This window comes from Oncorhynchus keta, unplaced genomic scaffold (assembly GCF_023373465.1).
Source record: "Oncorhynchus keta strain PuntledgeMale-10-30-2019 unplaced genomic scaffold, Oket_V2 Un_contig_29970_pilon_pilon, whole genome shotgun sequence".
NCBI lineage: Eukaryota > Metazoa > Chordata > Actinopteri > Salmoniformes > Salmonidae > Oncorhynchus > Oncorhynchus keta.
In genome coordinates, this window is record NW_026286824.1 from 26,391 (window position 1) to 38,392 (window position 12,002).

Below are 12,002 nucleotides of genomic sequence, written 5' to 3' on the forward strand. Positions count from 1 at the left end.
TGCCGTGTGGTCCTCGGCATCAGATGGAACTCCTCTAAACATCATCAGTATCAAACCCTCCACTATGTGGTTTGGAGAGAGAACCCAGAGGACTAAGGTTATCATCAGGTACACACACTCAGAGAAACACAAACACACTCAGAGAAACACACACACTCACACTCAGAGAATCACACTCAGAGAACACAGAGGACTAAGGTTATCATCAGGTACACACTCACACTCAGAGAACCCAGAGGACTAAGGTTATCATCAGGTACACACACAAACACACACTCACACTCAGAGAAACACACACACTCACAAACACACACACACACACACAGAAAACACATACACATTATCTTACACAGATGTGTAATGTTTTCAGGACAGGTGCCAGTTCCTACAGAGCCTGCTTTTCCTTCCACTCATCCTACTCTGAGGTGAGATACCTGCCCTCCTATCTGTCTGTCTGCCTCGGTCTGTGCCTGTCTGCCTCTGTGTGATACTCTTCTGTTCTTCCTGTTTCCAGATAAAAAGACTTCCTGTCTTATCTCCAGCCAATCAACATCTACCCCAGTGTCATTCCTATTGGCCGAACTCACGCTGATGTCACGGAGCTGTGAGCCAGTCATCCTCTATACACTGAATGTCTTCTCTACACCCCAACCCCTAATACCCCATTCCCCAACCCCCATTATGCCCCAACCCCCTAATACCCATACCCCCTAATACCCATACCCCAACCCCTAATACCCATACCCCAACCCCCTAATACCCCAACCCCTAATACCATACCCCAACCCAAAGTTAAATGATATAAAGAATGATAGTAAAAACTTGATCCCAACCCCTAATAACCATACCATTTGCAAGATAACCCCTAATAACCATGCCAGCCAAACACTGACCCTTAGGGATGACCCAACAAACCCCAAACTTAGGGATACCCCAACCCCTAATACCCATACCCCAACCCCTTACACTACGAAACAAAGTTAAATGATATAAAGAATGATAGTAAAAAGCTTTGGGGAACCTTAAATCACATTTTTGGGACAAAAAAGCCAACTCTGCTCCATCATTCATTGAAACAGATGGCTCATTCATCGCAACCTACTTTAATGACTTTTCATTGGCAAGATTAGCAAAACAAACAGGGATGACATGCCAGCAACAAACACTGACACAAACTTAGGGATGACATGCCAGCAACAAACACTGACACAAACACATCAAAGTATATCTGACCATATAATGAAAGACACGAATTGTACTTTTGACATGCCAGCAGCAAACACTTACACATCCAAAGTGTCTGACCATATAATGAAAGACAAAAATTGTACTTTTGAATTCCGTAAAGTCAGTGTCTAGGGTGATTATCGTTGTCTGTCAACAACAACAAGCCACCAGGGTCTGACAATCTCGATGGAAAGTTACTGAGGATGATAACAGACGGTATTGCCACTCCTATTTGCCACATCTTCAATCCAAGCCTACTAGAGAGTGTGTGGCCTTCAGGCCTGGAGGGAAGCTAAAAAGTCATTCTGCCACCTAAGAATAGTAAAGCCCCCTTTACTGGCTCAAATAGCCAACCAATCAGCCTGTTACCACCAACCCTTAGTAAACTTCTGGAACAAATGATGTTTGACCAGATACAATGCTGTTTCACCTAAACAAATTGACAACAGACTTTCAGCATGCTTATAGAGAAGGACATTCAACAAGCACAGGACTTACACAAATGACTGATGATTGGCTGAGAGAAATTGATGATAAAATGATTGTGGGGGATGTCTTGTTAGACTTCAGTGCAGATTTGACATGATCGATCATAGTCTGCTGCTGGAAAGACATTGTTATGGCTTTACACCCCTGCTATAATGTGGATGAAGCTGTCTAACAGAACACAGAGGGTGTTATGGCTTTTATACACCCTGCTATAATGTGGATGAAGAGTTACCTGTCTAACAGAACACAGGGTGTTATGGCTTCATACCCCTGCTATAATGTGGATGAAGAGTTACCTGTCTAACAGAACACAGAGGGTGTTATGGCTTTACACCCCCTGCTATAATGTGGATGAAGAGTTACCTGTCTAACAGAACACAGAGGGTGTTATGGCTTTACACCCCTGCTATAATGTGGATGAAGAGTTACCTGTCTAACAGAACACAGAGGGTGTTATGGCTTTACACCCCCTGCTATAATGTGGATGAAGAGTTACCTGTCTAACAGAACACAGAGGGTGTTATGGCTTTACACCCCCTGCTATAATGTGGATGAAGAGTTACCTGTCTAACAGAACACAGAGGGTGTTAGCTTACACCCCTGCTATAATGTGAAGAGTTACCTGTCTAACAGAACAGAGGGTTTATGGCTTTACCCCCCTGCTATAATGTGGATGAAGAGTTACCTGTCTAACAGAACACAGAGGGTGTTATGGCTTTACACCCCCTGCTATATTGTGTATAAAGAGTTACCTGTCTAACAGAACACAGAGGGTGTTATGGCTTTACACCCCCTGCTATAATGTGGATGAAGAACAGCTAACAGAACACAGAGGGTGTTATGGCTTTACACCCTGCTATAATGTGGATGAAGAGTTACCTGTCTAACAGAACAGAGGGTGTTCTTAATGGAAGCCTCTCCAACATAATCCAGGTAGAATCAGGCATTCTCCAGGGCAGCTGTTTAGGACCCTTGCTGTTTTCAATTTTATTCTAGAATTGATTAAATGTTTGTTTTTTCTCCCTCATACCCCCATAATAACAAAGCAAGACATTTTTGCAAATGTATCAAATATTTAAAAAAATATCACATTTATATAAGTATTCAGACCCTTTTACTCAGTACTTTGAAGCACCTTTGGCAGAGTTTATAGCCTCAAGTCTTCTTGGGTATGATGCTACAAGTTTGGCACACTGTATTTGTGGAGTTTCTCCCATTCTTCTCTGCAGATCCTCAAGCTCTGTCGGGTTGGATGGGGAACGCCCCCGGAGCTATTTTCAGGTCTTTCCAGAGCTGTTCGATCAGGTTCAAGTCCGGGCTCTGGCTGGGCCACTCAAGGACATTCAGAGACTTGTCCCAAAGCCACTCCTGCGTTGGCTTGGCTGTGTGCTTAGGGGCCGTTGTCTTGTTGGAAGGTGAACCTTCGCCCAGTCTGATGTCCTAAGGATCTCTCTGTACTTTGCTCCGTTCATCTCTCCCTAGATCCTGACTAGTCTCTCAGTCCCTGCCGCTGAAAAACATCACCATAGCATGATGCTGCCACCACCATGCTTCACCGTAGGGATGGTATTGTCCAGGTGATGAGCGGCGCCTGGTTTTCCAGACGTGACACTCTGGCATTCAGGCCAAAGAGTTCAATCTTTGTTTTCTCATGGTCTGAGAATCCTTTAGCTGCCTTTTGGCTAACTTCCCACGTGCTGTCGTGCTTTTAACAGAGGAGTGGCTTCCGTCTGGCCACTCTACCATAAAGCCCTGATTGGTGGAGTGCTGCAGAGATTGTTGTCCTTCTGAAGGTTAACCCATCTCCACAGAGAGGAACTCTGGAGGTCTGCCAGAGTAACCATCAGGTTCTGGCCAGCTCTAGGAAGTGTCTTGGTGGTTCCAAACTTCTTCCATTTAAGAATGATGGAGGCCACTGTGTTCTTGGGGACCTTCAATACTGCAGATATCTTTTGGTACCTTTCCCCAGATCTGTGCCTCGACACAATCCTGTCTCGGCTCTACGGAGGATTCCTTCAACTCATGGCTTGGGTTTTGCTCTCCCGGTCAAGAGCAAGCCTTTCCAAATCATTTACAGGTGGACTCCCAAGTTGTAGAAACATTGATGATGAATGGAAACAAGGATGCACCTGAGCTCAATTGAGTCTCAGAGCAAAGGGTCTGAATACTAATCAGGTCTGACCCTGATGTGAATCAGCTTTCTGTGTAGATGGATTGAATAATTGTTTTCCTCCATTGTAGAATAAGACTGTAACCTAACAATATGTGGAACAAGGGGTCTGAATACTTTCCAAATGCACTGCATTGGTTACCGTATGTGTGTGAATGTGTAACCGTATGTCTCCAGGTTGAAGTCGATGTGTAGGACGTGTCCTCTTCCGCTGTGATCTACAGACCTCTGGGAACACTGAAACGCACCAGACCAGAGCAGCACACCCACGGTGAGACTCTCTCTCCTGACCACAGCCAGCTATCCCTTCCAACCATCCTTTCTACATTATTTCACTGCTTTGTGATTGGCTCTGTTGTTTATACCAGATGTGGACTGTGCCGATTGGCTGTTTGAGGGGGCGGACCTGGCCCCCTGTCAGGAAAGAGGGTGATGATGCAGGAGGCCGCACCCACAACGCTCCCTAACCCCCCGACGAACCTCTGCCCCTAACACACATGCCTCTCATCACAGGAGACTACATGGACTGTACCGAATCTAATGATGATGAGGAGAGAGACCTGGAGGAAGAAGAGAGAGGTGGGGAGAGAGACGAGGGGTCTGTGTCTAATTCTGGCACCCTCCTCGCTGGGAGGAGTTTTCACCACAGAGATACTGACGGACAGCCAAACCAGCCAATCACACTCCTGCTCGAACACAAGCCCCTCTCACTCCACACCAAACCAGCCAATCACAGGCTCCCAGACCCCAGAGCTGTTTGTTGATGACTACGCCAAACTCCCCGCCGTCAAGTCCTCTCTCGGCTGGGCGAGGCCTGAGTCAGGCTGAAAGCCTGCTCATCCAATCAGAAGACCGGTGTCAGGGAGATGCATTGACCAATCTGGATGCTGAGGGGAGGAGAGTGGCAGCCACACTCACCAATCAGAGCCAACGGAGTCTCAGGTGTCATCGGGACTTTGACATCCCGTCTACGCCAGATTCACACACACCTGGACCAGACGACCTCAGCGATCTGTACAGGAGACTGGCCGCTGGAGAGGAAGTGGTCACCAGGACAGGAAGTCAGTCCTCTGACCCTGTCTACGCCCCAGATTCACACACACCTGGACCAGACGACCTCAGCGATCTGTACAGGAGACTGGCCGCTGGAGAGGAAGTGGTCACCAGGACAGGAAGTCAGTCCTCTGACCCCGTCTACGCCAGATTCACACACACCTGGACCAGACGACCTCAGCGATCTGTACAGGAGACTGGCCGCTGAGAGGAAGTGGTCACCAGGACAGGAAGTCAGTCCCTCTGACCCCGTCTACGCCAGATTCACACACACCTGGACCAGACGACCTCAGCGATCTGTACAGGAGACTGGCCGCTGGAGAGGAAGTGGTCACCAGGACAGGAAGTCAGTCCCTCTGACCCTGTCTACGCCAGATTCACACACACCTGGACCAGACGACCTCAGCGATCTGTACAGGAGACTGGCCGCTGGAGAGGAAGTCGTCACCAGGACAGGAAGTCAGTCCCTCTGACCCAGTCTACGCCAGATTCACACACACCTGGACCAGACGACTGGCCGCTGGAGAGGAAGTGGTCACCAGGACAGGAAGTCAGTCCCTCTGACCCCGTCTACGCCAGATTCACACACACCTGGACCAGACGACCTCAGCGATCTGTACAGGAGACTGGCCGCTGGAGAGGAAGTGGTCACCAGGACAGGAAGTCAGTCCCTCTGACCCTGTCTACCTCTTTGTATATAGACAGAGGGAAGAGAAAGCGACACATTCCACCCACTAGTTTCTTCTGATTCATATACAGTCAATGAGCTGAACAGACCAAACCCAGCTGCTAATGCATTGGTGCCTATGGGAGAGCAATCACCTTAAGCAGACCGGAACTGGCCATGATATACAGTAGCTTAGTAATGTCTGAACCTTAACTCTGATCATTCCATCCAGGTGACCACTTTAAAATGGTGGAAGTCCTCAATGTTTAGGTTATATGTGAGATGATGGTTTTTCAATGGATGACTGTGGGTTCTTGACAATGTCTTCCTCACCCGAAAATAATTGACTTGAAGTTGGACAAAAACAGACAATTGATTAATGTGTGGGGCCATAGCATTATCTACACAGACCATACCCTACTTTGTTATAGAGACACCATAGTCATGCCCTATATGCACACCTGGCCGATCAGGGCCAAGAGAAACCACAGCTACTCCTCGACCACCCTGGGAAATGTTCAGTAGGGAACACAGTCTTTATGTGGTCTCCTCCTGTCAGGCTAACGCTGAACTGTAGAGAATAAAGTCTGTTGTAGCTGTTCTGAACTGTAGAGAATAAAGTCTGTTGTAGCTGTTCTGAACTGTAGAGAATAAAGTCTGTTGTAGCTGTTCTGAACTGTAGAGAATAAAGTCTGCTGTAGCTGTTCTGAACTGTAGAGAATAAAGTCTGCTGTAGCTGTTCTGAACTGTAGAGAATAAAGTCTGTTGTAGCTGTTCTGAACTGTAGAGAATAAAGTCTGCTGTAGCTGTTCTGAACTGTGAATAAAGTCTGCTGTGTTCTGAACTGTAGAGAATAAAGTCTGTTGTAGCTGTTCTGAACTGTAGAGAATAAAGTCTGCTGTAGCTGTTCTGAACTGTAGAGAATAAAGTCTGTTGTAGCTGTTCTGAACTGTAGAGAATAAAGTCTGTTGTAGCTGTTCTGAACTGTAGAGAATAAAGTCTGTTGTAGCTGTTCTGAACTGTAGAGAATAAAGTCTGTTGTAGCTGTTCTGAACTGTAGAGAATAAAGGAACCAAGTTAAACCAAAATGTCTTTATTTAAACTTTAAAAGGAACTTCAACAAGTATAGTGACATTAACTCGGAGCTGGTGGTGAAATCAGGAGGCTGCTGATATACTGATGGCTTCAGTCTTCCCACTGTTCTGCTCCACACAGCTCACATGGAGAGAGCCGTCCCTGAAAAACACAAAACACAACAGGTCTAGTCCACAGCTGAAAACACACACACAGGTCCAAATACAAGGTCCAGTCCACAGCTGAAACACACAAAACACACACACAGAGGTCCAAATACAAGGTCCAGTCCACAGCTGAAAACACAAACACACACACACAGAGGTCCAAATACAAGGTCCAGTCCATAGCTGAAACACACACAGGTCCAAATACAAGGTCCAGTCCACAGCTGAAACACAGACAGGTCCAAATACAAGGTCCAGTCCACAGCTGAAAACAGACACACAAGGTCCACACACACACACACACACAGGTCCAAATACAAGGTCCAGTCCACAGCTGAAACACACACACAGGTCCAGTCCACAGCTGAAAACACACAGGTCCAAATACCAGGTCCACAGCTGAAAACACACAGGTCCAAATACCAGGTCCACAGCTGAAAACACACACACACAGGTCCAAATACCAGGTCCACAGCTGAAAACACACAGGTCCAAATACAAGGTCCAGTCCACAGCTGAAACACACAGGTCCAAATACCAGGTCCAGTCCACAGCTGAAAACACACACACACACAGGTCCAGTCCACAGCTGAAACACACAGGTCCCAAGGTCCAGTCTGAAACACACAGGTCCAAATACCACAGCTGAAAACACACAGGTCCAAATACCAGGTCCAGTCCACAGAAAACACACAGGTCCAAATACCAGGTCCAGTCCACAGGGTCCAAATACTCAGTCAGTTCCACCTCTTCATGGTCACCACGGCATCAATGTCATGGTTGTCCTCTTTGGTCTCCAGGTCTCTCAGAACAATCTGCAGATAAGAGAGAGCTGTTGGTTCTCTGGTGGAGGGGTTGTGTGTGTGTGTGTGTGTGTGTGTGTGTGTGTGTGTGTGTGTGTGTGTGTGTGTGTGTTTACGTACCTTGGCCAGTCTCTGTGGTTCTCTGGTGGAGGGGTTGTGTGTGTGTGTGTGTGTGTTTACGTACCTTGGCCAGTCTCTGTGGTTCCCCGGACGAAGGGTTTGTGTGTGTGTGTGTGTGTGTGTTTACGTACCTTGGCCAGTCTCTGTGGTTCTCTGGTGGAGGGGTTGTGTGTGTGTGTGTGTGTGTGTGTGTGTGTGTGTGTGTGTGTGTGTGTGTGTGTACGTACCTTGGCCAGTCTCTGGTTCTCTGGTGAAGGGGTTGTGTGTGTGTGTGTGTGTGTGTTTACGTACCTTGGCCAGTCTCTGTGGTTCTCTGGTGAAGGGGTTGTGTGTGTGTGTACGTACCTTGGCCAGTCTCTGGTTCTCTGGTGGAGGGGTTGTGTGTGTGTGTGTGTTTACGTACCTTGGCCAGTCTCTGTGGTTCTCTGGTGAAGGGGTTGTGTGTGTGTGTGTGTGTGTGTGTGTGTGTGTGTGTGTGTGTGTGTGTGTACCTTGGCCAGTCTCTCTGGCTGCTCTGTGGTTTTCTGGTAAAGCTCCAGACAGAGGGATGCCAGGCGGCCAGGACCAGACAGGATGTGATGTCGCCGAGCAGGAAGGGGCGTGCCCGAGGGGAGGAGCACAGAGAACACCTCAGCCCCTGTTTCATCCACCTCCTGTCAATCACACAGATTAGCCAATCAGAAGCTACTCTATTAGTCACTGATCTGTGTGTGTGTGTGTGTGTGTCTGTGTACCTTGAGCAGAATGTCTGAGACACAGGCTTCCACGGTAACAGACTCTGGGGAGGAGCCAATCTCCCGCCCGACTAGAAGGCCCGCTTCCATCGCTGCGCCGACCGCTATGACCTCATCAGGAGGGGCGGAGCTGAGCAGCTCCACGTCAGCGAACAGATCTTTGATCATCTGCTGCAGCCGAGGAATCCTCGCAGAGCCCCCGCAGAGAACCACCTGGAACACACAGTGTTAAACCCCCCGCAGAGAACCACCTGGAACACACAGTGTTAAACCCCCCGCAGAGAACCACCTGGAACACACAGTGTTAAACCCCCCGCAGAGAACCACCTGGAACACACAGTGTTAAACCCCCAGAGAACCACCTGGAACACACAGTGTTAAACCCCGCAGAGAACCACCTGGAACACACAGTGTTAAACCCCCGCAGAGAACCACCTGGAACACACAGTGTTAAACCCCGCAGAGAACCACCTGGAACACAGTGTTAAACCCCGCAGAGAACCACCTGGAACACACAGTGTTAAGACCCCGCAGAGAACCACCTGGAACACACAGTGTTAAACCCCCAGCAGAGAACCACCTGGAACACAGTGTTAAACCCCCGCAGAGAACCACCTGGAACACACAGTGTTAAACCCCACAGAGAACCACCTGGAACACAGTGTTAAACCCCCGCAGAGAACCACCTGGAACACAGTGTTAAACCCCCGCAGAGAACCACCTGGAACACACAGTGTTAAACCCCCCGCAGAGAACCATCTGGAACACACAGTGTTAAACCCCCCGCAGAGAACCACCTGGAACACAGTGTTAAACCCCCGCAGAGAACCACCTGGAACACAGTGTTAAACCCCCGCAGAGAACCACCTGGAACACAGTGTTAAACCCCCAGCAGAGAACCACCTGGAACACAGTGTTAAACCCCCACAGAGAACCACCTGGAACACAGTGTTAGACCCCCGCAGAGAACCACCTGGAACACAGTGTTAAACCCCCGCAGAGAACCACCTGGAACACAGTGTTAGACCCCCGCAGAGAACCACCTGGAACACAGTGTTAGACCTGCTGTTTTCAACTCTCTAGAGACAGCAGGAGTGGTAGAGATACTCTTAATGATTGGCTATGAAAGGCCAACTGACATTTACTCCTGAGGTGCTGACCTGTTGCACCCTCTACAACCACTCTGATTATTATTATTTGACCATGCTGAACATGCTTGGCCATGTTCTGTTATAATCTCCACCCGGCACAGCCAGAAGAGGACTGGCCACCCCTCATAGCCTGGTTCCTTTCTAGGTTTCTTCCTCGGTTCCGGCCTTTCCAGGGAGTTTTTCCTAGCCACCGTGCTTCTACACCTGCATTGCTTGCTGTTTGGGGGTTTTAGGCTGGGTTTCTGTACAGCACTTTGTGACATCAGCTGATGTAAGAAGGGCTTTATAAATCAATTTCATTGATTGATTTCTGGGTTCCTGTAAGGACCCTGGCAACGCTGTTCTGCACAAGCTGCAGCCTGTGGATGCTTTTTGAGGGGAGCCCACCAAGGAGAGCATTGCAGCAATCTAGTTGGAAGGTGACCTCTCAGGTTTAGAGAGAACAGGAGTCAGGTGAAATAATGATTTGTTTTTTGTCGGAGAAAGCCAAACTAGCTAGGGATCAAGTCAAACACGTTGAGAAGTCACCCCCCAAAAAAAAAAAAAAAATACATACTCTTTACTATTAATAAAATAATATGTAACTATATGTCCAGTATTTACAGAGACATGGTCTCACCCCCCCCAAAAAAAAAATACACACTCTTTACTATTAATAAAATAATATGTAACTATATGTCCAGTATTTACAGAGACATGGTCTCACCCCCCAAAAAAAAAAAAAAAAATACACACTCTTTACTATTAATAAAATAATATGTAACTATATGTCCAGTATTTACAGAGACATGGTCTCACCCCAAAAAATACATACTCTTTACTATTAATAAAATAATATGTAACTATATGTATTTACAGAGACATGGTCACTTCCAGAGCCATGTTAGGTATGGCTTATATATTATTATATATTAGGTAGGTCAGGGTTACCTTGTTGATGTCGCTAGTAGAGAGCCCAGTCGTCTCCAGCAGGCTTCTGATTGGTTGGACACTCTTGTTAAACAGGGAAGAACACAGCAGCTCAAAACGGGCCCTGAGAAGAAGAGGAAACCACACAGCGTGACTTTCCTGTGGCACTGTATGAAGAGGGGGATTGTGAGGGAGTGTGCAGCAGTCTAAGGCCCTGCATCGCAGTACTAGAGGTGTCATTACAGACCCGGGTTCCATTCAGGGCTGTCTCACAACCGTCCGTGATCGGAAGTCCCCATAAGGCGGCACATAATTGGCCCAGAGTTATTTGGGTTAGGCAGTCATTGTAAATAAGAATTTGTTCTTAACCGACTTGACTAGTTAAGTAAATAAATAAAAATACACATTGTGGTGGGTAAGAGAGCAGGGGTTTGTGGGTAGTGTAGTCACCTGGAGATGTTGCAGTCGAAGTCCATGCCGTCGTGTAGCGAGTCAACGAAGCAATTAGCAGAACCCAGCGTGGAGAGAGAATGTTTGGCCATGTCTGCTCCGTTCATCAGCTTCAACATGGCCCGTGGGTTACTACTAACATCCTGTTTATACGACCTACAGACAGAGAGACAGACAGCTTCAACATGGCCCGTGGGTTACTACTAACATCCTGTTTATACGACCTACAGACAGAGAGACAGACAGCTTCAACATGGCCCGTGGGTTACTACTAACATCCTGTTTATACGACCTACAGACAGAGAGACAGACAGCTTCAACATGGCCCGTGGGTTACTACTAACATCCTGTTTATACGACCTACAGACAGAGAGACAGACAGACAGCTTCAACATGGCCCGTGGGTTACTACTAACATCCTGTTTATACGACCTACAGACAGAGAGACAGACAGACAGCTTCAACATGGCCCGTGGGTTACTACTAACATCCTGTTTATACGACCTACAGACAGAGAGACAGACAGACAGCTTCAACATGGCCCGTGGGTTACTACTAACATCCTGTTTATACGACCTACAGACAGAGAGACAGACCGCTTCAACATGGCCCGTGGGTTACTACTAACATCCTGTTTATACGACCTACAGACAGAGAGACAGACAGCTTCAACATGGCCCGTGGGTTACTACTAACATCCTGTTTAAATGACCTACAGACAGACAGCTTCAACATGGCCTGTGGGTTACTACTAACATCCTGTTTATACGACCTACAGACAGAGAGACAGACAGCTTCAACATGGCCCGTGGGTTACTACTAACATCCTGTTTATACGACCTACAGACAGAGAGACAGACAGCTTCAACATGGCCCGTGGGTTACTACTAACATCCTGTTTATACGACCTACAGACAGAGAGACAGACAGCTTCAACATGGCCCGTGGGTTACTACTAACATCCTGTTTATACGACCTACAGACAGAG

At 47.6% G+C, this 12,002-nt stretch overlaps 1 protein-coding gene and 3 long non-coding RNA genes across 5 annotated transcripts in view; 2 read left to right on the plus strand and 2 right to left on the minus strand.

Annotated features, from left to right (window-relative positions):
* The first annotated feature begins 10 nt into the window (after positions 1–10).
* LOC127923521 (uncharacterized) lies at positions 11–425 on the plus strand. Its single transcript, XR_008114604.1, has 2 exons — positions 11–108; positions 371–425. It is a non-coding gene; the product is annotated as an uncharacterized LOC127923521 (long non-coding RNA).
* Positions 426–517: 92 nt separating this feature from the next.
* On the plus strand, positions 518–4,300 carry LOC127923519 (uncharacterized). Its single transcript, XR_008114603.1, has 3 exons — positions 518–604; positions 4,064–4,157; positions 4,255–4,300. It is a non-coding gene; the product is annotated as an uncharacterized LOC127923519 (long non-coding RNA).
* Positions 1,985–2,524, minus strand: LOC127923518 (uncharacterized). Of its 2 annotated transcripts, none has more exons than XR_008114602.1 (3): positions 2,469–2,524; positions 2,146–2,279; positions 1,985–2,079 (listed from the first exon to the last, which is right to left on the minus strand). It is a non-coding gene; the product is annotated as an uncharacterized LOC127923518 (long non-coding RNA). The 2 variants fall into 2 exon arrangements; XR_008114601.1 differs by having other exon boundaries at positions 2,402–2,518.
* Positions 4,301–6,683: 2,383 nt separating the features above from the next.
* Positions 6,684–12,002, minus strand: part of LOC127923520 (heat shock 70 kDa protein 14-like) — a 40,808-nt gene continuing 35,489 nt past the window's right edge. Inside the window, exons 8-13 of the mRNA XM_052507569.1 lie at positions 11,015–11,170; positions 10,586–10,688; positions 8,505–8,717; positions 8,262–8,423; positions 7,595–7,662; positions 6,684–6,842 (exon numbers count right to left, since the gene is read on the minus strand). Of these exons, the coding sequence (XP_052363529.1) occupies positions 6,764–6,842; positions 7,595–7,662; positions 8,262–8,423; positions 8,505–8,717; positions 10,586–10,688; positions 11,015–11,170 (781 nt within the window). The 3' untranslated portion in view covers positions 6,684–6,763. The remainder of the gene's footprint in view (positions 6,843–7,594; positions 7,663–8,261; positions 8,424–8,504; positions 8,718–10,585; positions 10,689–11,014; positions 11,171–12,002) is intronic.